The sequence below is a fragment of the Oncorhynchus mykiss genome, chromosome 10, assembly GCF_013265735.2.
Source record: "Oncorhynchus mykiss isolate Arlee chromosome 10, USDA_OmykA_1.1, whole genome shotgun sequence".
NCBI classification, from domain to species: Eukaryota; Metazoa; Chordata; class Actinopteri; order Salmoniformes; family Salmonidae; genus Oncorhynchus; species Oncorhynchus mykiss.
In genome coordinates this window covers 15202836-15229829 of record NC_048574.1, presented here as the reverse complement: position 1 = coordinate 15229829, position 26994 = coordinate 15202836, and the positions used below count along the sequence as shown (strand labels likewise).

Here is a 26994-nt window from a genome sequence, read left to right as displayed (position 1 = left end):
TTCCTTTGCTAGCTGACAGCTAAAGCTAACATCAATTCACTACCCTAGTACTTTGTGATATGCTAACCATAATGCAAATTAGGCTTATTTCAAAGCTGACTGACACCAGAAACGTTATTAATTTACTTCGATTCGATCTCTCAAATCTCTCCCAAAGATGATCCTATTATTGTAAACCTCAGTGAACTGACTGCCTCCTGAAAGATATCCTTACTGGTTACAGAGACCGCGCACATTTTTTGAAAAGAAGCAACTTCTATGCAAATGTTGTTGATCAGTACAATAAAATATGTCCCAAATGGGAGGGGAAAAGATTGTTTGTCATCTGTAGCCCCATGAAAATCAATGCATGCACACACACCTATTGAATATGCATTCACCTGTATTGTTGATAGACCTACATCTTGATTTACCCAGTTTATCAATAGAGATTTACCATTTGAATAAATAAATACCATTATGTAGTTAGATTGGTAAGTCAAATTGATTGTATAACTGATTCATTAATGCATGCATAGTTGTTTGAAAAAGTGTGATGTAAAAAAAAATTGAACGTAATGATATTAAACTCAAAAGATGCCCGACGATTGAACAGAGCAGTATCTGAGTTTCTGTCTGGATCAAATGCCATTCTTTGACTTTGGCTAATATGCCTTCTTTTTTTGCCATGGTATCGAGTATTGTGATGTATCGAGTATTGTGATGTGAAACCTGGTATCAGTATCTACACTAATCTAAATGTATTGAACATTTATTTACTTGCCCAAGTTTATCATATGACATGAACAGAAAGCATCAGTGATTCATAATGCCTGCAACTTTCCGAAGAGGCCACGTGAATTCCCCTTCTCTGTATGTGCAGTGCGTAGGTCTACCACTTTGTGTAGCCATTAGCGATGATGTTCATGAAAAGTCTTCTTGCAGATGGAAAGGCTTTCCCAAACCCTTCTCGATTAAATGTTAACCACAAAGTAGCCTATGCCTACCTGGCAGAATGATAAAGGGCTCTACAGTGCAACCATTTTACTTGCCTTAGATGTATGCGAACTGAAAAAGTCAAGTATGAGCACATAAAAGTTGTGATTTATAGAAGAAAATCTATTCTGTTGTAGCTATTTTCAAAAGTATTTAGTGTGAACAAATACTTTCATTGTGCTCCTAAATGTAAGCGTAGAGACCTGTGATATCATGATTATTTTCATCAATCCAGTGGGTATTTGTTTGCAAACTCTACCATCACGTGCGCTACAAAAACACTGCTAAACAACAGCCTCTTGCTGGGTGAGAACTGGAATAAAGCGGTAACTACACCCCAAAATACACATTTTAAAAAATCCCAGACCTCAAAAGTGGTCTCCTGATGTGGTTTAAGCATTGTTGTGGAATTACAAGACAACCTTTATTTGTTTTTCTATTAACAAAAATGTGATTAAGAACAAACACCTGAAAAAACAAGAAACGGAGAAAATTGAATTTGGGAGAAAAAAAACGGAATCAGGCAAAAAATATAAAAAACAGATTTATTGGGCACTATGCTCCGCTCTGCCTCCCCGGAACGCAACAGAACAGCAAGCCGGTTATTTTTGGAGATGGATAAGCAAGAAAGGAGTGAAAAGAGAGAGAGAGAAAGCAAGAGAGCGAGAGAGACAAGACTGAGTAAAGCAGGCAGAAATAGAAAGAGAGAAAACGAGGCAGGCAGAGAGAGCCAGAGAGGGCGACACAGACAGAGAGGTAGTTAGCCAATAGCACAGGGGAAGGGTGAGACTGAGGATATCTGCTCTGTAGATGTGCATGTCTGAATGGAGTACAGTGAGTCGGGAAAGAGAGAAACAGCATGTGAGAGGAGAGAAGCATCAGTGAGTTAGTAGTAGTGGCGTATGCCACCATGTAGCCCGGCAGGTGTTGCGATTCTCTGCTCTGTGAGCCTCTGAATGAGAGGCAGCTAGGACTCGAAGAATGACATGATCACAGGCACTGCTGTGTCATGGAGTCTTTACCCCAGCTAGGACACACACACCTCTACATTAAAGTCTATGCTACCATGATTACGGATAGTCCTGAATCAATCGTGAATAATGATGAGTGAGAAGGTGAGACGCACAAATAACATACCCCCTCCAAAAATGATAACCTCCCGTTATTGTAATGGTGAGAGGTATTTGTATTTATTATGGATCCCCAATAGTTCCTGCCAAGGCAGCAGCTACTCTTCCTGGGGTTTATTATGGATCCTCATTAGTTCCTGCCAAGGCAGCAGCTACTCTTCCTGGGGTTTATTATGGATCCTCATTAGTTCCTGCCAAGGCAGCAGCTACTCTTCCTGGGGTTTATTATGGATCCTCATTAGTTCCTGCCAAGGCAGCAGCTACTCTTCCTGGGGTTTATTATGGATCCCCATTAGTTCCTGCCAAGGCAGCAGCTACTCTTCCTGGGGTTTATTATGGATCCTCATTAGTTCCTGCCAAGGCAGCAGCTACTCTTCCTGGGGTTTATTATGGATCCTCATTAGTTCCTGCCAAGGCAGCAGCTACTCTTCCTGGGGTCCAGCAAAACTAAGGCAGTTATACCATTTTAAAAACATTACTATTAGAGGTCGACAGATTATGATTTTTCAACGCGAATACCGATTATTGGAGGACCAAAAAAAGCCGAAACCGATTAATCGATAATGACAATTACAACAATACTGAATGAACACTTATTTTAACTTTATATAATACATCAATAAAATCAATTTAGCCTCAAATAAATAATGAAACATGTTCAATTTGGTTTAAATAATGCAAAAACAAAGTGTTGGAGAAGAAAGTAAAAGTGCAATATGTGCCATGTAAGAAAGCTAACGTTTAAGTTCCTTGCTCAGAACATGAGAACATATGAAAGCTGGTGGTTCCTTTTAACATGAGTCTTCAATATTCCCAGGTAAGAAGTTTTAGGTTGTAGTTATTATAGGAATATTTCTCTATACCATTTGCATTTTATTAACCTTTTACTATTGGATGTTCTTATAGGCACTTTAGTATTGCCAGTGTAACAGTATAGCTTCCATCCCTCTCCTCGCTCCTACCTGGGCTCAAAGCAGCATTACCCATGCAGAGCAAGGGGAATAACTACTCCAAGTCTCAGAGCAAGTGACATTTGAAACGCTATTAGTGTGCACCCCACTAACTAGCTAGCCATTTCACATCGGTTACACAAGCCTAATCTTGGGAGTTGATAGGCTTGAAGTCATAAACAGCTGCTGGGAAACGCACGAAAGTGCTGTTTGAATGAATGCTTACGAGCCTGCTGCTGCCTACCATCGCTCAGTCAGACTGCTCTATCAAATCATACACTTAGTTATAACATGATAACACACAGAAATACGAACATTAGGGCATTAATATGGTCGAATCCGGAAACTATCATCTCCAAAACAAGACGTTTATTCTTTCAGTGAAATAAGGAACCGTTCGATATTTTATCTAAGGGGAGGCATCCATATGTCTAAATATTCCTGTTACGTTGCACAACCTTCAATGTTATGTCATAATTATGTAAAATTATGGCAAATTAGGCAGCCCAAACTGTTGCATATACCCTGACTCTGCATGCAATGAACGCAAGAGAAGTGACACAATTTCACCTGGTTAATATTGCCTGCTAACCTGGATTTATTTTAGCTAAATATGCAGGTTTAAAAATATATACTTCTGAGTATTGATTTTAAGAAAGGCATTGATGTTTATGGTTAGGTACACATTGGAGCAACAATACGCACCGCATCGATTATATACAACGCAGGACACGCTAGATAAACTAGTAATATGAAAACTTGAAATCGGCCCTAATAAATCGGCCATTCCGATTAATCGGTCGACCTCTAATTACTATACATTCATAACAGAACTAACAACACACTAAGTGGGCACCTTCAGGCACCTACTCCACTACCACATATCTACAACACATAATCCACGTGTACGTATTTATATAGTACATATGTTACAGTGTGTGCATGCATGTCTCTGTGCCAATGTTTGTGTTGCTTCACAGTCCCCGCTGTTCCAGGTGTATTTTTATCTGTTCTTTAAATCTGATTCTACTGCTTGCATCAGTTATCTGATGTGGAATAGAGTTCCATGTAGTCATGGCTCTATGTAGTACTGTGAAGAGACCTCTGGTGGCATGTCTTGTGGGGTATGCATGAGTGTGGGCCCAATTAGCCATTTTCCCTCCCCGGTGTCATGTGACTCGTTAGTGTTACAAGGTCTCAGGTGTGAATGGGGAGCAGGTGTGTTAAATTTGGTGTCATCGCTCTCACACTCCCTCCTTCTGACTGGTCACTGGAAGTTAAACATAGCACCTCATGGCAAAGAACTCTCTGAGGATCTGAAAAAAAGAATTGTTGCTCTACATGAAGATGGCCTGGGCTAGAATAAGATTGCCAAGACCCTGAAACTGAGCTGCAGCACAGTGGCCAAGACCATAGAGCGGTTTAACTAGACAGGTTCCACTCAGAACAGGCCTCGCCATGGTCGACCAAAGAAGTTGAGTGCACGTGCTCAGCGTCATATCCAGAGGTCGTCTTTTGGGAAATAGACGTATGAGTGCTGCCAGCATTGCTGCAGAGGTTGATGGGGTGGGGGGGTCAGCCTGTCAGTGCTCAGACCATACGCCGTACACTGCATCAAATTGGTCTGCATGGCTGTCGTCCCAGAAGGAAGCCTCTTCTAAAGATGATGCACAAGAAAGCCTGCAAACAGTTTGCTGAAGACAAGCAGCCTAAGGACATGGATTACTGGAACCATGTGGTCTGATGAGACCAAGATAAACTTATTTGGTTCAGATGGTGTCAAGCGTGTGTGGCGGCAACCAGGTGAGGAGTACAAAGACAAGTGTGTCTTGCCTACAGTCAAGCATGGTGGTGGGAGTATCATGGTCTGGGGCTGCATCAGTGCTGCCGGCACTGGGGAGCTACAGTTCATTGAGGGAAACATGAATGCCAACATGTACTGTGACATACTGAAGCAGAGCATGATCCCCTCCCTTCGGAGACTGGGCCGCAGGGCAGTATTCCAACATGATAACGACCCCAAGCACACCTCCAAGACGACCACTGCCTCGCTAACGAAGCTGAGGGTAAAGGTGATGGACTGGCCAAGCATGTCTCCAGACCTAAACCCTATTGAGCATCTGTGGGGCATCCTCAAACGGCAGGTGGAGGAGTGCAAGGTCTAACATCCACCAGCTTCGTGATGTCGTCACGGAGGAGTGGGAGAGGACTCCAGTGGCAACCTGTGAAGCTCTAGTGAACTCCATGCCCAAGAGGGTTAAGGCATTGCATCTCAGTGCAAGAGGCGTCACTACAGTCCCTGGTTCGAATCCAGGCTGTATCACATCCGGCCGTGATTGGGAGTCGCATAATTGGCTCAGTATCGTCTGGATTTGGCCGGGGTAGGCAGTCAATGTAAATAAGAATTTGCTCTAAACTAACTTGCCTCATTAAATAAAGGTTACATTTAAAATAAATAAAAATTAGCATCTCCACAGCTCCAGTCCATCCCCAAATGAATTAACACAATATTTATTGACTTGACGCTGCTGCATTATGAGAAAAGGCAGGAGGAAGGTGGAAGAGGGGGAAAAAAGAGAAGGGAAGGCCGGGATCACATCCTTTCCTAGTCTCTTTCCCCTGAAACTGCTGACAAACAATCAGAGGGTGCGTCTAAGGGAACTGAGCATCTGCCTGCCAAAAACAGGGAAGAGGAAGTGCGAGAGAGGAGAAGAGGTGATTAATCCCCCTGCTCTCACCTCTCCTGCCATCAGGAGTTCATTAGCCCCAGTGAGGGATGGAGGACTGCATTGTGCCCTTCACTGACACTGACCCTGCTTATCTCCTCCCTCCCTCACATTGACCTGGCAACCTCCCTGTTATCTCCACCTCTCCCTCCACTCACACGGACCTAGCTACCTCCCTGTTTACCCCCACGCGCTGCTCCACCTCTCCCCATCCTCTCTCCCTCACCTGCACTCACACGGACCTGCAACCTCCCCGTTTATCCCCCCCACCCCCCCTCTGCTCCACCTCACTCCATCTCCTCCCCTGCACTCACACAGACCTGGCTACCTCCCTGTTTATCTCCTCTCCCCTTTCTCCTCTCCCTCACTACACCCACCTACCGGTTTATCTCCCCCTCTCTTCCACCTCTTTCCATCCCCTCTCCTCACACTAACCTGGCTACCTCCCCTTTCCTCCTCCTGCCACTCGCACCAGGAACCCAGCGAGCATCGGTCAGCATGTCCATCCATTTAAGTTTCCTGGCTGGACGCTTGTTGTGCTAACCTACCTTGAGGTCATTGAAGACTTCAAACCTGAAAGAGCGATTATCGTTTATAATTCCTTTCAGTCTTAAAATGTGTCCTTGACTGTTTGTTACCGTTGGTGAATGAACACTACTTTTCGGGATGTTTATCCTTGTAAGGGTCAGCTTCGTGTTTATTAGCTGACAGCAGTAAATACAGAAACAAGCACAAAGCTTGGTGCTTTTGAAAGACGACTTGCTTTACAAAGGCCACTGACTGGTGTAATCAAGCACTGCTGGCAAGCATGAAGTGTACTGTTTTTCAAGCCTTTTCATGGGCCAGGAAACTAGAGAGTCTGGGTAATCTACCTGGCTTTGATGCAAGGTGAAAAGGGCAGGGGGAGAAAGTGAGCCTGACAACCACCAACTGTATCTATCACCATCACCCCCTGATTACCTTCTAGAACAGGAAGGGGACTAGCATTCTATCCCAATGTCTGGTACATAGTTTGAATCCCTAGTTTAATGTATAGTGCAATATGTTTTACCATTCCATTCCTCCTGTATGATACCCTGCTTCACAATTCTATTTCAATAACAAGTCACCAGGCCGGGTGAAAGACATTCATCTCCTGGTGTTTCAGAGACGTCATCCACCCGCTGCCCTCTGAACATCAAAATCCCACAGACCTTGACAGGCTGTGTTATATGCATCCATTCCAGGCCACAGCAGGGTCATCCGCAGCAGAGAACACACACATACACATGAATGCACATGCGCACACACACGCACAAATAGAGACTCGGGTAACAAAAAATTAAATTAAAATTAACAATATACCACATTACTTCTTACTAATACGTTTGTTGTGTTAGAAACATTACGAAGCATGGTCATGCAGTATGTTTTTTTTATACTGGTAAAAGATCTGAGTGGCTGGTAGATTTCTCATCTACCTGCCACAGTGACTGGTGGACCAAAAAGCACATTTTAGGCCCTGCACAAACGTACTTACATAATCAGGGCTCTACTGCACAACCATTTATTTTGCATATGCACCTATTTTTTTTTTAAATCCCTTTAATTTAACCAGGTAGGCTAGTTGCGAACAAGTTCTCATTAACAACTGACCTGGCCACGATAAAGCAAAGCAGTGCGACACAAATAAACAAGCGTAGAGTCAATAACACATTAGAAAAAAAGACAGTATATACAGTGTGTGCAAATGGCATGAGGTAAGGCAATAAATAGGCCATAGTAGCGGAGTAATTACAGTTTAGCAAATTAACACTGGGATGATAGATGAGCAGATTATGATGTGCAAGTAGAAATAGTGGTGTGCAAAAGAGCAGAAAAGTAAATAAAGACAATATGGGGATGAGGTAGGTAGATTGGGTGGGCTATTTACAGATGGGCTGTGTACAGCTACAGCGATCGGTTAGCTGCTGGAATTTTTATTTATTTATACATCAGTGTGCCTCGAACAATTAAGGATTCTAGCTTCATTACCTCAAATATTTTGCATTGTGTTCCTACATTTATTTGTGTGCACCTAAGTTGAAAAGTGAAGTGTAGTGCCCTGATAAACATGATGTATGCACACACAAACGTGCAAGTACACAGTCACACATGGACAAGCAGACAAAAACATGCAAGCCAAGGTTTTCGTTAGCCGGTAATAGTTAGTTTTTGGACAAAAATACCAGTCGATGCGAAATGTATTTGACTAAAAATGTGCATAATTTAGTGGAATTATACAGACAGAGTTTGAGGAGAAAAACTGTCTGACAACGCGGGAGCTGCTGCTACAGCTCCTCAAAACAGCTTGCTTGTTGCTGTTGAATTGAAACACAAGCCCAATCATTGCGCAACAATTCTAAATGCAATTGTGTGTTAACTGTTTTGATGGCCACGAATAAACAGAGCTACTATTTTTATTTCTTAACTAGTAATTGAAGCGTGCTTCCCATTCGTCATTCAAGTACATAGGCAACGTAGGCAGGCTTCAGAGAGTCATACACCACCTTGCTGGAGGCCGTATGCATTTTGAAAACATAAACTTAAAAAATATATATGTTTTACTTAATATGGGGCAAGTCTTACTATGTAAACATGGAGGCAATTATTTTGTAAAGACTTCCTTATGTCATTGAAATCAGTAACCAATTTCTCTCATGTTCTATTGGTTTCCAAAATCAACTTTCTTTCATTGTCTAGTATCCAAAGGCACAATCCTAGTCATATTAACCAATGCTAGTTGTTGCATCTTTAGATCACCCATTTCTAAATTTCTAACAGATGTTTTCTTCACTGTCAGATTAAACCACTTGCATGTGCGGTGTGCTTTTGACAAAAGTATTTTCCTACTAATTGCGTTATAGAACAAACATAAGCGCAGCAATGGAGTAGGATACGCGCGAATGTTCGTTGTGTGCAAACTCAGCACGCATGTGTAGAAGGAGCGGTCAGAACACAAGTGAGTGAGACAAGGAGGGAAAAGGGAAATTAGGGAGAACTGTGTGATGCTTTGCTTGGTTTCTTTTTTGTTGTTCCCCACAAATGCACATGTACAGTGGGGCAAAAAAGTATTTAGTCAGCCACCAATTGTGCAAGTTCTCCCACTTAAAAAGATGAGAGGCCTGTAATTTATCATAGGTACACTTCAACTATGACAGACAAAATGAGAAGAAAAAAATCCAGAAAATCACATTGTAGGATTTTTATGAATTTATTTGCAAATTATGTGGTAAATTTATAGCTTCCTGTGCCAACCGGAAGTGCCTTAAATGGTGTCAAAGGGGCTGTTCTGAAGGGTTAAAAAGGTCAGATCTTTTCAAAACTTCATATGTGTGATTAGGCAACCCCCATGAACTGTAAATCAGTCATGTCCCGTACAAAATTTCCAAGAAAAAAAAAAAAAAAAATCACACACACAGCTAGGACAGAGGGACACAGTGTGGTGCGTAGAGACAGACAGTACCTGCAATAGTTACCTTTGTTCGAACTAAAAAAGAACCGTCAGACCTAGAGTTCTGAAACTTTAGAAACCTGTTCTAGACCTCAGGTCGATAGTGCGTGGTGAGTTACGTGGCTCTAGAAGGTTCTCGGACCGAGAAACAGCCTCGTACATTTGCAATAACTTCAATTCATTTTGACCATTACGAAAATGAAGGCATTTAGAAAAGTCCCAGAGTCGCAAGACTAGGTCCATTGAAACCGGCTCGGCCCATTGAGACAGACTCCAACGTTTGTGTCCGATAGCTCATTCAGCACCAACTAAGGTCTTACTCGGGCACCGAATGACCTATCGAGCCGAAACTTGGGATTCACAGTTGCTGCCCTCAGAACGAGACGCCCCGCTTGACCATATTGCAAATGGACAAAACATATGCCTTATGGACAAGTAAAATAAATAAAAAAAATATGATAATCAAATATGACAAATGTATGTTCATACTGTTCTTTTACATGTGTAATTGACAAAAAATAAAATAAATACAAATAATAATAAAATCAAAAGATTTTCGTAAAACGGTCCAGAAAGCACTTTTTGAAGGGGGTGGTAAGTTTTTTGAATTTTTTTTTCCTTCACATTTTCGACTTTGGACTTCCTATGAAATCATATTGCAAATGGACAAAACATATGCCTTATGGACAAGTAAAAAAATAAAAAATAAAAAAGTTAAATGATGATTAAAATATGACTAAAGTATGTTGAAACCGTTCTTATACATGTGTAATTGACACAAAAATCTAAAGAATTTCGAAAAATGGTCCAGAAAGCACATTTTTATGTGGGTGATAAGTTTTTGAAAACATGTTCAAATTTTCAAAATTTTACTCTTGGGTCTTGACTTGTGTTACATTTGCAATATGAAAAATTACGGTAGAGCGCACTCGCCATATATTGTATTTTTGCAGTGTTACACTTGGCATTTGCAATCAACTTTGAATGAAACAACGTCCAATTGAGTGGTATTGGACACCATGTATATGGTTGTTACAGTGCCAATATGTTCCCATTCATTTTTGTATATTTCAAGGGGGAGTTCCCTTACACTTGTCAGGGACTGGTCTGGTCCAAATTCACGTTTCGCCACCCCCATTTCCATGATGAGTGCTAGCTAGCTAGCCAGCTAACTAGCTATGTGAGAATACTTGACGCTGTTCACTGAGGGTTCTTGCTATGTGGAATCCTTGGGACATCACTACACTAAATCCTAACCATTTAAAAATGTCAACTTTTTTATTTATATTTTATTTAGCGAGGGAAAGCACATTGAGACCTAGGTCTCATTTGCAAATGTGCCCTGGGAACAATGCAAATAATAAAATTATACACAATTTAAAACTAAATTAAATAGCAAATATTATATACACATTCAAACAAAACAAAACACATTCATCAATATAAAAATCCCTAGCCTTTCTCCTAAACTAACCCAGAGACAACACATCCAAATGAAACGTTACTTGAAGATCATTCCACATGACAGGGGCCTGGTGGGAAAAGGCAGATTTACCAGTGGCGTGCCGTGGGCCTGGGCCTTCAGTGAGGTCCTACACAGTCCCACCCAAATTAATCCACCTCTTATTACCATTATTATGATGCCATGGCTCTAGACACTATACATTTAGACAGAAATGCAGTATAACCAGGCGTTGCGTCACCTTGAAATTGACATTTTTATTCCGAGAATTGCAGGGGAAGAGTACAATAGAGTACAGTTCAACTAATAGGCGAGAACATAGTCAAGCGCAACAGAGTTATATTAATATTCTTCTTCTATCCATTTCTGGTCCACAAACTTTGAGCTTTAAGTCCCCCAAAAAAAAAATACAGTGTGTTCACTAAACAGCGCATTGTCGCACCCAAAGCAGTTTCACCGTGATGATAAAGACATAACTATTCACTGAAAATAAAAGAAAACAAATCATTTGCAACATAGGCTATTTACCATTTTATTTTGTTAATATATAGGCTATTTAATATTAACAAAATAAAATGCAAAACATACATACGCATTTAATAAAAAATAAAATGCATTATATGCCTACTCACCAAAGACTGATTATTTGAACACAAAATCCATCCTCCTTTCTTTCCTCAAGAAGACTTCAATGACTCTGTTGTACAGTCTATCTGTGCGTTTTAGTTCCACCAATAAGTCCTTTTCTATCGACATGGAGGCTAATGCTGAAAGCCGAGTCTGTCCAGTAGCATTTCTGGAATACGTTTTGATTCGCTTTAAGGCCGAGAATGACCGCCCGACAGAAGCCGTGGACACAGGGATAGTCACTGTCACACATGCCAATGTGTAAAGTTGCCCCATGTCCTCATTCAGATTTTTCCCTTCAAAATCAGTCATAGCATACATTACAATCAGTTCTGTTTTTAGCTTGGATAGGTCGAACAGTGTTCCGTGACTCTCTGTTAAGCTGGAGAAGGCTGTTTGCGGGAAATTTTTCCGGTAGGTCTGAAAGTGCTGGGGGTCCAGGAGGGAGAGAAACATTAATTTTTCGTGGTCTTGAAACCTGTTTCGTATCTGGCAAAGAATGTTGTCCAGAATAATGCTGTAGAGTTGTTGGTAGTATGTACGAGGGTCTCCTTGTGCTGGGCCTCTGCGTGCGCTGGGTGAACTTGAGATGCGCGCTGTGTCAGCGTAGATTTGACTGAACCTGCGCCTCTCTCGCTCAATTGTAATAATATGCATTCCCAGCAGTACAGTTTGCAGTGCTTCTCGGAGCCTGTGAGCCATTGATAGCGCTCGTAGTTGGAACTTTGAAAATGGCGAACGAACCCCTTTCCCGCCTGTGACAGGCTTTGTAGCGTCGGCGTCGGGCGACCTCTCCTTACAATGTCTAACTTTTCTTGAAAAGTTCGTCTTGAGAATGGCATTATAATTATATCCTCGACCAAATCGATATCTTCTCCTCCTTCCGCCATTGTGGGTTGAAAAAACAGCTTAGTAGTACGCAAATTAATTTGTTTATCAACTTCAGTTTCCTAGTTCTGAGGTTCTGCATAGACCTGCCTTTCAATATTGGTAATACAATCAAAATACGTGCACGCACTATGCCTGCTAGCTGGCTCCTGTGTAACACTGGAGCCAGCCAGCAGGCGTACAATAGCCAACTCTAAAGCTCATTGGTTGACACTAAATTTTCATTTCCATTCACTTTAAGCTACAAGCGCCCGCACTGTTGATTCTGAAGGCCTGAGGGCAGATTTTAGACCCCTGGCAACACAACACTGAATATGATTGGATAAAAGATCTAACATAAAGACCAGCCCTCCAAATCTCAACCTGGGGCTGGAAGCAGTGCAACCAAGAGGAAAGCTATGAAATGAAGAGTATAACTCTTACTCTGGGGAATAATTTAATACATATTTGTGGGAAAATATATATATTTTTAAATTATATTCTGATGATGTTTAGGCCAGCAGAGAAGGCCTTGCTGGCCCTGACGGCCCACCACTGAGATTTACCCAACTCTGTGGATACATGTGGAGTCTCCAGCATTAACCAACCCTGTGATCTAATGTTGTAATACGAGTTTCTATATTTCAACAATGATGTTAAGTAAATTGGTAGTTTTTTGAGCAAGGCTTTATAAACAAAAACAGAATAAGGAAGTGACCTACGTGTTTTTAGCGAGGTCCAACCAATTTTATGATAAAGGATGCAGTGGTGACTGTCAAAACTGTCAGATGTTATTAAACAAAGTGCACTATGATAAATTGTGTCCAAGGGCTTCAAAACACTGGTAGCTACATTCACTTATATAATATGGCCATCATCTATAACATGAATGAATGTAGACTGAATTATCAATTTTCTACTATTTAATGAAAGGCAAGCCCTATTCTTATAGAAGCCCAACTTAATTCTTAACTTCTTGACAAACTCGTCAAATCAAATCAAACTGTCACATGTGCCGAATAAAACAGTGAAATGTTTACTTACAAGCCCTTAACAAACAGTGCAGTTCAAGAAAAGTTAAGACAAAATAAATCAAAAGTAGCACAATAATGAGGCTATATACAAGGGGTACTGGTACCGAGTCAATGTGCAGGGGTACAGGTTAGAGGTCATTTGTACATGTAGGTAGGGGTGAAGTGACTATGCATAGATAAACAGCGAGTAGCAGCAGTGTACAAAAGAATTGGAGGGGATGGGGTCAATGTAATAGTCCAGTGGCCAGCTGATTAATTGTTCAGCAGTCTTATGGCTTGGCGGTAGAAGCTGTTAAGGAGCCTTTTGGTCCTAGACTTGGTGCTCCGGTACCACATGCTGTGCGGTAGCAAAGAAATCAGTCTATGACTTCTGGTGACTGGAGTCTCTGACAATTGTATGGTCTTTCCTCTGACACCGCCTATTATATAGGTAATGGATTGCAGGAAGCTTGGCCCCAGTAATGTACTGGGCCGTACGCATTACCCTCTGTAGCACCTTACAGTCAGATGCCGAGCGGTTGCCATACCAGGCGGCGATGCAACCGGTCAGGATGCTCTCAATGGTGCAGCTGTAGAACTTTTTGAGGATCTGGGGACCCATGACAAATCTTCTCAGTCTCCTGAGGGTTAAAGGTCTTGTCATGCCCTCTTCACAACAGTCTTGGTGTGTTTGGACCATGATAGTTCGTTGGTGATGTGGACACTAAGGAACATGAAACTCTCAACGTGCTCCACATCAGCCCTGTTGGTGTTAATGGAGACCTGTTCGGCCTGCCTTTTTTTGTAGTCCACAATCAGCTCCTTTGTCTTGCTCACATTGAGGGAGAGGCTGTTGTCTTGGCACCACACTGCCAGTTCTCTGACCTCATCCCTATACGCTGTCTCATCATTGTCGGTGATTAGGCCTACCACTGTTGTGTCATCAGCAAACTTAAATGATGGCATTGTAGTCCTGTTTGGCCATGCAGTCGTGGGTGAACAGGGAGTACAGGAGGGGTCAAAGTACACACCCCTGAGGGGCCCCAGTGTTGAGGATCAGCGTGGCAGACATGTTGTTGCCTACCCTTAGCACCTGGGGGCGGCCCGTCAGGAAGTCCAGGATCCGGTTGCAGAGGAAGGTGTTTAGTACCAGGGTCTTTAGCTTAGTGATTAGTTTCATGGGCACTATGATGTTGAACGCTGAGCTGTAGTCAATGAACAGCATTCTCACATACACTACCATTCAAAAGTTTGGGGTCACCTAGAAATGTCCTTGATTTTGAAAGAAAAGCACATTTTTGGTTATTAAAATAGCGCCAACTTGATATTCCATTAAAATAAAATGTGCCGTTTCCAGCTACAATAGCCATTTACAAAACTAACAATGTCTACACTGTATTTCTGATCAATTTGATTTTAATGACAAAAAAAGATTTTCTTTCAAAAACTAGGACATTTCTAAGTGACCCCAAACTTTTGAACTGTAGTGTACATCGCCACCCCTTCTCTGCTGATCACAACTAAAAAATGCTGTAATTCGCAATGTCAATGTCATTATCCATGATCAAATCATTTAACCAAGTCTCTGATAAAAGAAGATTATCAGGATGCACGAAACGAACACTGACAAAGTCCATCTTTGGCATCATACTTTGCACATTTAAAATGTAACAAACCCAGCACTTTGCAAAACTTAAAAACAGCAGGGGTGTCCATATTTACCCTAAACAGGTCGTTATAAACTTGATCATTAAGTAAGTCAGGCACCCTAAACACAAGGGCCCATAGTGTAGGTGGTCGTCAGTGTAGAATCTACAGCATCTACGTACCCAGTGTCTGTACGACCTGAGGAAGACAGCGTCAGTGTAGAAGCTACAGCATCTGCGTACCCGGTGTCCGTACACCCTGAGGAAGACAGCGGGGACAGTGGCTCAAAACAATGAGAGTTCAATGTCACAACGCTGCAAGAAAAATACAGAACGCTGTGGTGCGCGTCTCTTCCTCCTCCTGGATCGAATCACACTCCATTCACGCCCTCCACGGGTAGAGCTGATAGCATCCGACTTTTGGCTAATTTCAGAAGTCCGTAAGGTGGGGAAATGCTCAAGATCCATAAGTTCCATTACAGTCGTCTCTTCGAAAAGACGCATCAACAAATGCAGCTAAACGCGAGGCGTCCAAAATCAGACGCTCATCCAGAGCTTTAATTTTCTCAAGTAAAGTAATGATCCTCTTCTTGCAGCATTTTTCCCATGGCATTTGACACAGGTGAAATTTTCAGAAAGGTCCTTCACTTGGATGAGTGTGAACATGTCACATAAAATGCATTTAATGGCCTTATGGTCGGCGATAGAGTCAGCGTTTTCACTGTTTTGTGTAGAAGCAGGAGAATATCCTTTACTCAATTCAGCCATTTTGCTTGCCATTTAAATAAGGGTATGGACGTCCTAATGATCCCGGATAGCAAGGAACGTTCACTCAGGCAATGCTTGGGGCGAGAGGCAGCGCTGTGCCAGCTGCAAATTTAGTGATTGACGTTTTTCCTTTCAACTGGCAAATACCAGGACTCAGTGGCTACAGTCTTAAAATCGATGAAAACATAGCTAAATACCAATACATTGAAAATGTTGTTGTTTTCCAGCTCAACAACATGATGCAGCTCAGTCTTCACAGGCATTTTTTGGGCTGGACTCAGTAACACTAGAGTAACACAGTTTTTCTGTTAAAAATCTTGTCGTTCTGGTGGTGCTTACATTAATGACTAGCATCACCACCCTGGATGGTTCCGACCTTGAATATGTGGACATCTATAAGTACCTAGGTGTCTGGCTAGACTGTAAACTCTCCTTCCAGACTCATATCAAACATCTCCAATCGAAAATCAAATCTAGAGTCGGCTTTCTATTCCGCAACAAGGCCTCCTTCACTCACGCCGCCAAACTTACCCTAGTAAAACTGACTATCCTACCGATCCTCGACTTCGGCGATGTCATCTACAAAATTGCTTTCAACACTCTACTCAGCAAACTGGATGCAGTTTATTACAGTGCCATCCGTTTTGTCACTAAAGCACCTTATACCACCCACCACTGCGACCTGTATGCTCTAGTCGGCTGGCCCTCGCTACATATTCGTCGCCAGACCCACTGGCTCCAGGTCATCTACAAGTCCATGCTAGGTAAAGCTCCGCCTTATCTCAGTTCACTGGTCACGATGGCAACACCAACCCGTAACACGCGCTTCAGCAGGTGTATCTCACTGATCATCCCTAAAGCCAACACCTCATTTGGCCGCCTTTCGTTCCAGTTCTCTGCTGCCTGTGACTGGAACGAATTGCAAAAATCGCTGAAGTTGGAGACTTTTATCTCCCTCACCAACATCTGCTATCTGAGCAGCTAACCGATCGCTGCAGCTGTACATAATCTATCGGTAAATAGCCCACCAATTTTTACCTACCTCATCCCCATACTGTTTTTATTTATTTACTTTTCTGCTCTTTTGCACACCAATACAGTGCCTTGCGAAAGTATTCGGCCCCCTTGAACTTTGCAACCTTTTGCCACATTTCAGGCTTCAAACATAAAGATATAAAACTGTATTTTTTTGTGAAGAATCAACAACAAGTGGAACACAATCATGAAGTGGAACGACATTTATTGGATATTTCAAACTTTTTTAACAAATCAAAAACTGAAAAATTGGCCGTGCAAAATTATTTAGCCCTTTTACTTTCAGTGCAGCAAACTCTCTCCAGAAGTTCAGTGAGGATCTCTGAATGATCCAATGTTGACCTAAATGACTAATGATGAGAAATACAATCCACCTGTGTGTAATCAAGTCTCCGTATAAATGCACCTGCACTGTGATAGTCTCAGAGGTCCGTTAAAAGCGCAGAGAGCATCATGAAGAACAAGGAACACACCAAGCAGGTCCGAGATACTGTTGTGAAGAAGTTTAAAGGATTTGGATACAAAAAGATTTCCCAAGCTTTAAACATCCCAAGGAGCACTGTGCAAGCGATAATATTGAAATGGAAGGAGTATCAGACCACTGCAAATCTACCAAGACCTGGCCGTCCCTCTAAACTTTCAGCTCATACAAGGAGAAGACTGATCAGAGATGCAGCCAAGAGGCCCATGATCACTCTGGATGAACTGCAGAGATCTACAGCTGAGGTGGGAGACTCTGTCCATAGGACAACAATCAGTCGTATATTGCACAAATCTGGCCTTCATGGAAGAGTGGCAAGAAGAAAGCCATTTCTTAAAGATAGCCATAAAAAGTGTCGGTTAAAGTTTGCCACAATCCCCCTGGGAGACACACCAAACATGTGGAAGAAGGTGCTCTGGTCAGATGAAACCAAAATTGAACTTTTTGGCAACAATGCAAAACGTTAAGTTTGGCGTAAAAGCAACACCCTGAACACACCATCCCCACTGTCAAACATGATGGTGGCAGCATCATGGTTTGGGCCTGCTTTTCTTCATCAGGGACAGGGAAGATGGTTAAAATTGATGGGAAGATGGATGGAGCCAAATACAGGACCATTCTGGAAGAAAACCTGATGGAGTCTGCAAAAGACCTGAGACTGGGACGGAGATTTGTCTTCCAACAAGACAATGATCCAAAACATAAAGCAAAATCTACAATTGAATGGTTCAAAAATAAACATATCCAGGTGTTAGAATGGCCAAGTCAAAGTCCAGGCCTGAATTCAATCGAGAATCTGTGGAAAGTACTGAAAACTGCTGTTCACAAATGCTCTCCATCCAACCTCACTGAGCTCGAGCTGTTTTGCAAGGAAGAATGGGAAAACATTTCAGTCTCTCGATGTGCAAAACTGATAGAGACATACCCCAAGCGACTTACAGCTGTAATCGCAGCAAAAGGTGGCGCTACAAAGTATTAACTTAAGGGGGCTGAATAATTTTGCACGCCCAATTTTTCAGTTTTTGATTTGTTAAAAAGGTTTGAAATATCCAATAAATGTCGTTCCACTTCATGATTGTGTTCCACTTGTTGTTGATTCTTCACAAAAAAATACAGTTTTATATCTTTATGTTTGAAGCCTGAAATGTGGCAAAAGGTCACAAAGTTCAAGGGGGCCGAATACTTTCGCAGGGCACTGTATCTCTCTCTACCTGTACATGACCATCTGATCATTTATCACCCCAGTCTTAATCTGCAAAATTGGAATTATTTGCCTACCTCCTCATGCCTTTTGCACACAATGTATATAGACTCTCTTTTTTTTCTACTGTGTTATTGACTTGTTAATTGTTTACTCCATGTGTAACTCTGTGTTGTCTGTTCACACTGCTATGCTTTATCTTGGCCAGGTCGCAGTTGCAAATGAGAACTTGTTCTCAACTAGCCTACCTGGTTAAATAAAGGTGAAATAAAAAAATAAAAAAATAAAAAATGTTATTTCCTCAAATTTAAGAAATCAGCTTTTTTTTGCTATAATAATCAAAATATTGGCAGATATGGGTTATCTGAGAATATTTCCACTCTAAAATCAGATCCAAAAATTCCATATTGGTCGGGCTCTAGTCTTCAATACAAAAGGTCATCATTTATTTTTCAGGCCAAGCCACAAAGCACATTGCGCCAAATTATTATTTCAATTGAAAATCATTATTTATAACCTTGTCAACATCTTGACTATATTTCCTATTCATTTTGCAACTAATTTCATGTATATTTTCATGGAAAACAAGGACATTTCTAAGTGACACCAAACTTTTGAACGGTAATAATTAAAAGTCTGGCTACATTTTCTGGCACCTCCCTCCTGTCTGGACATGACAAACTATAGCCAATACACATAGGCTATCACCTACACTTTGACATGTAGGCTAATTGTGGATCAACATTTACATACACTTAACAGAATAGCTAGTGTTTTTCTGTTTTTAAAATCAATTTAATTAGCTATTTTGTTAATGGCCTTGGTGCCCTAGCAGATTGGGCACCTCTTGAAGGCCTAATGGCCTTTTCCTTAAAAATCACAAAATTCCAGTTTTGCTTGTAAACAAACTACTGTTATTTTCTAGGTAAGAATAGCTGGCCTCCAGGGAAAAATAGAGATTTGAGAGAGAGAGAGACATGTCCCCACAGCATGACTCATCTCCTGTTTCATGCCCAGCTGGAGGGTGGGTAGGAAGGGAGCTGTCACAACTGGGAACATTTAACAAGTCCCCAGATGATTCAGACTTAATTGATTCAAGGAAATAACCAGTTCAATTACATCTGTGCAATAAGAGAAACAAGATGGATTGTTATACTATTCTAATCATGGGAGCCGGTAATGGATTGTAAGTAACAATATTTTACTGACTAGAGGACCATTATAGAGTAGCTATAAGGAAATACCTCAAGAACACATTTGAATGTAATGTGCTTTAAAGGTAAACTTCACATGCATTGGCAACTCCCATAACAATTCCCCCCAAACAACTCATAAGAACTTAAATATCAAATGGGAGCCCCCCACAACTGTCAAATATATCAATGTGAGGCACCCTCAAGAGTCAATGTGTAATTTGAACCCTGGAAATTCTCTATCCAAAATATATATCTGACTATGAACATCAAGTTCTCATTTCTTAAAATGGGAACATCAAGATGCTGCTCTGTCCCTCTACTAACCATGCGCAGCAAAAATCTAGTCCCACCCCCTGTTCTATGAGCGCAGAGTTTCTGAAGGTAAACAAGAGCCACTCCCCCCTACAGTAGATCGGCACAGCACGCAGACTGAGATAAGAGTACTGAGCTTGTTCTAATTCTTAGATATGTGCGTGCTTATTTAGCCTTCCAAAACACCTCCCCTTTTTGGGAACGTAATTCACATGCGGCCATAATTTCAAATCCACAATTGAGCGACAGTGGATGGCAACAGTAACTTTTGCCAAATGCAGTTTTATAACGCGATCGTTATTACCAAAATGATCCTCCTCTATTGTAATCTTTTCAACAGGCAGATAATTTTTGATCACATTAGCTAAGTGTATTTTCAGCGCCATACGTTGGCGTACCGCGGTCCCTCCTCCCGCAAACACTTGCATAAGTTGCCAATCATGTATTAGAATTCAACAAATAATTAAATAATGTATTTCACCGGGGAATGTAATTTAACAGCACCTCGGGAAAATCCCGCTACCAAAATTATTTAATAACAGCAGTGAACATGACGCCCGTCTATAAATAATACTCGCTGCGTAGTTGGCGTTGCAAACATTGCTAGTGAACTGGGACCTGACATTTTCATATTTTATTCAATAAAAAAGTTGCAGTTGCATGACGTTCTACCCGTGCTCGCTATTTAGCTAGTTATCACAACCATTAGACCCATGCATACTACACATTTCCCTATCCGCTCTGGAAGTGCGTGCTTCTCACCCTGTGCTACATGCTACTGCACCGTACCGTACTTCTTGGGGGAAGCAAGAAACCAAAATCTAACCCACCTTTTTATCTTGATTGCAGTCAGGATCGGGCTGCGAAACGTCCTCGACTCTGGACGATGGGCGATGATGAGAAATTACGATATAATTTGAAGCTAACCACATGTAGCTAGCGACAGTGAATTTCACGGTGGTCAAATTCCAGTGTAGCCAACTTACCCCTAGCTAGCGAGCTAGTTAGTTAGCCCCCTGACTATTCACGTTGGTGACAGGACTATGCCTGCGAGGCTGTATGGTGTTGACAGCACGTCAGATGCTCTCCCAAGAGTCAAAATAAAAAGTACCAATTGACAAATTTACTCCATGATAGTCTATCCGACAGTATAACATAATAGTCAACAAACCTGCGATGTCCGCATTCGCAGGTAACAGCTAAATGCAGTTAGCTACATTTAGCTGACTTTAGGAGTATATCATCCTTAAATCCAAATTCTCTAGCTAGCGAACGTGCTTGCAAGATAGCCGCATCCAGCACGTCGGTTCTACTGTACGCTAGCTATGGTACAGCAAGGTAAGCTAACAAATATCATTTTGAAAGCCATGTCGCATTTCGAAAATAGTCCAAATCCAATGTGGTATCCCTCAGGTCCTGATTTGTCATGGGAGTATGTTTTCCTCAAATCCAGTAGAGAAAAAAAATATGCCTAATTTTCAAAGAATGAGTCATGAAAGATAGCAAGCTGGCTCGTTTGGCAACGTTCCACCTAAAAACATATAGTCTGCTCCGTCCTTGCCCGCTCGCGTTCTTCTCTCTTGTGCGATTGCACTGGCGGGTGCGCAACCTTACAACAAAATAAGATCATACTTTAAACTCTTTTGGCGCCATATTAATGACGTATTTATATTTGCTGTCACTGAAAGACGATTCTAATATCTTTAAAATGGTTTACTTTCGCCAAACATCATGCATAAACTCCAACCTGAAATAAGAAAAAGGGATTATATTCTTCACCTGTCACTCTTTTGAAAGTGAAAGCTACCGTTAAGTGGGCGGTTTGTTTGGGCGGGTTCATGATAGCAGCACAATAATAAACATTTACAGAGACAACGTTGAAAAAAACATATTTCCTAAATAATATTGTTAATGTTAATATGTCTTATTTTCATAATAATAAGACATTGAACAAACATATACATGGAAATAAAGTTAGGTCTACTTGCAAACGTTTAACTCAATATTCAATCCACTCCAATCTACGATGTTGGTTCACACAATGACAAGTGATAGACCTATCAATCCACCTCATTTACTACAATCACATGTAAATAAGGAGTGAGCTGTATTTTGTAGATAGATCTACGGTGTAGGTTATTGTATCAAGAAGTAATTGCACGCGCTTTCATGTGGCGAGCGCGCCTCCTACTTGCAGCTCCGGGGGCACCTGCAACAGCCAATGATGCATCGCAGGATTTTACATCAATGCTTGTTGTGCTTCTGACATGTGAACAAATACGTTGGCACGCATTTCTAGAACAAAAAATAAAATACAAATGGTACAGTTCTTTCTTTACGCATCTCATCCTCAGCAAGGGCAGACTATCTGACTATCATCCAATGTTCATTCCCCATTGCCCCCCACTCCCCTTTCCATCATGACCACCAATGAAAAATAACTTCAAACCATATGTAGTTCATCATGAAACCCTGTTCAGGAGACAAGGCGAAGAGGAGTGCATTCAGAGGAGTATTGGGACACAGATTCCAGTTTGACATTTTCGTCATCAGCACACACTATGCTGGCAGGTTCAAAAATGCACATTGCTATATCAGGGCCCATATCCTCAAAGTGTCTCAGAGTATGATTACTGATCTAGGATCAGTTTGGCCTTTTAGATCATAATGATTAAGATTAGATGTAGATGTATCACTCCTACTCTGAGACGCTTTTTGAATCGAGGACCTGGTGTCACTCCATCAGTAATGAGGGAATGCTCTTTTACACAAAGTTAAATGAGGCTGTGAAGGACACTGGATTTTTCTGGCACAGATTCAAATGTGCTGTAGCAGCCTTCCTGCCCCGCACCACAGGTGGGTTAAGTGCCTTGAAAAACATGCAATACCTCTCCATGGCCATTTGATTGTGTGCTCCATTACTGTCTACTGGACTCATCGTTTATTTAACAGATATTCAGCCATGCTGCAATATATATTGTGTGAGTCCCAAAATGGCACGTACCCTTTTCCCTGTGTAGTGCACTACTTTTGACTAGGACCCATAGGGCCCTAGTCAAAAGTAGTACACTTTAAAGGGAATAGGGTGCCAATTTATATACAAGACCCTCATAGGCAGGTCCCCCCTCACCCTCAGCTCACTCCTTAACATCTCCACTACCAATAGCAGCCTGCGTTCTGGTAGATGTATCACTCTGGTCATTCCAGAGCCAGCACTTGCTTTGGTCTTTGTTCATTCCAGTTTTTCTGCTGCCAACGACTGGAATGAGCTGCAAAAGACCCTCAGTCACATTCATCCCACCAGACTCCTTCAAAAATATATTAACTGAGGTGCTATCTGATCAATGTACCTGCTGATCATTAAGTCTGCTGTGTTGCCTTGGACTTTTCTGCTCTAACACACTAGGAATATTTCTTATTGTTGTATATTTGATGAATTTGTACAACAGGTTGGTGGCACCTTAATTGGGGAGTACGGACTCGTGGTAATGGCTGGAGCGGAATCAGTGGAATTCTATCAAATACATCAAACACATGGTTTCCAGGTGTTTGATTTCATTCCATTTACTCCGTTCCAGCCATTATTACGAGCCGTCCTCCCCTGAGCAGCCTCCACTGATTTGTATCTTTCCTCTGAATAGAGTGTTTTATTCATTTGTTATGATATTGTGTGTTGTCCTGTTCACTGTTACAATGTTATGCCTCTTGGCCTGGTTGTTATTGTAAATAAGAATGGGTTCTCAATTCACTTTTTTGGTTAAATAAATGCTCAATTATTTATTTATTTATAATTGGGATGCAGCCCTCCTCTCTTTAGAAGAGCCTGTGGTTAGTGTAAGTTGTCATTCTCTTTCACTCAAGGCCTATCCTTTGGGTTTGATTGTGGCTTCCAACAGTCTTTCAATCAGACCAGGGCATCCAAATGTCACCTACATCAATGCCACTATATCTGCTGATGGTTAATATTGCAATAACCTACTTGTTGGGAGTGTAGACTTGGTGCTAATAACATGCCAATTCTGATCATTCAGGGATTATATAGGGTCATTTTCAGTCTGACAAACCTGGGAGAGTGACAGACTGAAACACCTGCAGAAAGAAAAGGCATACATCAAATGAGGTTCATTATGGTCTAGACTGTCGACTCCTAAAATTATCTAGGCCATTCATTGATTACAGCTCTTTCATACTTTAAATCCCTATAGAGATCTTCAGCACAGAACTCTGCAGTATTTTATAATTATATGGCACAGGCCTAAAAAAAAAATGTGATTGAAAAGTGTGCAATGTTTTAAACTGAGATGTGAAGATGTTATTATCTCCTGAGGTAAAATAAGCTGAGCATCTAAAAATTATGATTTAGAATAGATCTACTATAAGAGACTATTATCATCATCGGTATATACTATATACTTATAAAGCCATCATTTGTTTTCCTCTACAAGCCTAGCTGACTGTATACCTCTCATACTTATCCCATTTGTGAGGCATTGACATTGTTGTACAAAGCATTTCAGGTTATGTCCCAAATGGAAACCTATCACCTTTATAGTGCTCTGCATTTGACCAGGGATTTGGGATGCAAACCCAGTCAGTGAAATTGGAGTGGGGGAGCCATCCTTCCTTGGCTCATCACAAGCACGCTGCTAAAAAGGATACCTGTTGTCTCAATTGGCTCCCAATTATAGTTTCTCCTGAGTAAGCATTAGATGACTCATCAACAATATTTGTTGTGAAGCCTCTTGGAACAGTGTATTATGTCAGCATCAGTGTATATTTCATGCTGAGTAAGGGGCGCTATGTTGTGCCTATAATTATAATGGTTTATTTCACTCTATAAAATGGGAATCGTATAGGTTGGAAACTACCCATATTTAACATAACCAAGATTGCCGATATTTTGATTGAGATTGAAATGTGTGCACCTCATTATATTTCAACCTCTGGGATTTCCCTTTGTAATGAATGCACAAACAGCTAGAAGCGTAACTGGCAGAGGACATTGTGCTCTTCATATGTACGTCTACATATACAGTATACTTAGCTCTGTGACACTGCCTGTATAAATATGTAAGGGTGTGTGCAAACAAAGAATTCCGAAGTGCTTTGCATTTAAACTGGGACTAGCCTTTCTTCCAGCTGGTTCTGGGGGTTTTTACATTTCTCTGATAAATCCCTGACAGCACTTTTCACTGCAAGTCATTTACAATACTTGGCACTGCATAGATTATAGAGAGAGGCTAGGTGAAGTTTGTAACACTTCACATTTTTGGGGTATACTTATAGTATAAGGATTTATAAAGGGTATAAGTAGTTTATAAGCTGTTAATTATTAGTAGATGGTTTATCCATCTGTAATCACTGGTTATACCATTTTGTGATTGTCATATTGGTGCTTGCCACATATTTGTGGTTGATGATTCCTTCTGTTATTTTTTACTTTCTCAGGAAGATGTGAAAGAGCAGTAGGGTTTGTACTTTTACCTTGTGAATGGTGGTGTTAAAATATCTATACATGGTTAATTACACATTAAGGGGTAACCAACTAGTCCTACTCTGCAATACAAGTCCTGCACACATTTTTTTACACTTTTGCCCCCATCCCCTATCTTGTTCCATTCATACTTGTCAGAGTGTTGTCCTAACCCGTTCATATAGACAGAGTTAGGTAGGGTGGTCTGTGAAACACCTTTTTGGCTTGCCCCTGGAATCTTACAGCATATCAATGACTTCGTGTCAAAACAAGCCCCCAAAGGCTCCTTCCTTAGAAATGATGGGAGTATTTCTCTCTGATCTTGTTCCAGGCATGTCTGTAAGAAAGTGCCCCCTGGTTACATGAAGAGGAGGCCAAAGAGGTGTCAGTATGTTCTTGGAGGGTTTCTATTCTACCCTGCCTTTGAAAAAAAGGCCTTTATTTTCATGGGCAAGTAGCCTGGGGTACTTTTGGGTCGGAAGGATATCATATTTTATTTTTGATATATCACAATGTTCATTTATAGTATCTTTATCTCTGTAGTGTCAAATGACAAAGAAGACTATAGCTTCTTACTGTATCTGGTGTTTCTCTGTCAAAGGGGTAAAGGAGTGATGAACATCCAGTAATTTTAGCATGTAAATCTTGGTGGGGCAAACTCCCCCCCAATTTTTTTTGATGCATGCCAGCAAAGCCACTACTCAACATAACACAACACTGAACAATACACTAATTGCACTTTAACAGTGACAAATGATGCCCACAAACTGTTAGGGCCTACATAAAGCTGTCCCAACAGCAGAGTCCCAACATCAGTCCGCACACCTTACCACTGCTACACCTGGCTATCAGCGGAGTCATGTTTGGCAGCAAAACAGTTCATTCAACCTCATTTACTACCTTTAAAAATATATAGCTGATATGGCTGACTTGATTAAACAAATTTGTTTTCTACTGACAATTGAGATGTACAAACTATAGCATAAGGGGACAACGAGCGGATAAGAGGCACTCCGTAATTTCGATTATGACATTAATGAGCAAGCTAGGACAGACGTAGTCAATGTAACTATTTGCTCAGCACTTTTGAAATGTACAGCGACAGAATTAAGAACATGGGCTTTTCTTACAGTATTCTCCCTGTATACCAAGTCAGAACCATAGGATAAATAAAAGGGGCATATAGGCAGACAATGAAAGCTCTTACAATATTTCATGATTACATTTCCCTAAAACAGTCTTATAGGCTACATGTGCACCACCAAGTCAGAAAAGTAAGCTAAATGATCATGGGAAAGTGGAACAAATTATTAGGGTGAGGCACATTGGTTACAAATAGCTTACTACTCAACATACACTTAGTATTACTTTCTTAGTTACAGTATACATATCTCCCTGGTATATTACATAATTTATGCAGCAGCATAGAAGACTCACCTTCTTCTGCTGTGTTCACTTGAACCGGAAGGAGGCACGTCTGCCCTGCGTGGGCCAATTTTGTCATCAAACTTTATGGTGCTTTCAAGACAACTGGGAACTCGGTTGAATCATAATGACGTCAGTGATCTTCAGGTCAGAGGTCTAGAAAGATGCCAGAGTTCCCGACTTGCAGTTGTCTTGAACTCACTGAGATTTCCCAGTTCCGAGTTTCCAGTTGTTT

The 26994-nt window shown here is 41.3% G+C and overlaps 1 protein-coding gene across 4 annotated transcripts in view; it reads right to left on the bottom strand.

The window, feature by feature from the left end:
* LOC110534855 (protein Jade-1) overlaps positions 1-21654 on the bottom strand; it is a 274043-nt gene extending 252389 nt beyond the window's left edge. For 3 of the 4 annotated variants that reach the window (XM_036989747.1, XM_036989744.1, XM_036989745.1), the window contains exon 1: positions 20692-21654. In XM_036989747.1, the coding sequence (XP_036845642.1) occupies positions 20692-20793 (102 nt within the window). In that variant the 5' untranslated portion in view covers positions 20794-21654. The remainder of the gene's footprint in view (positions 1-20691) is intronic. The other variant, XM_036989746.1, reaches the window with a different exon arrangement.
* Between the last annotated feature and the right edge of the window lie 5340 nt (positions 21655-26994).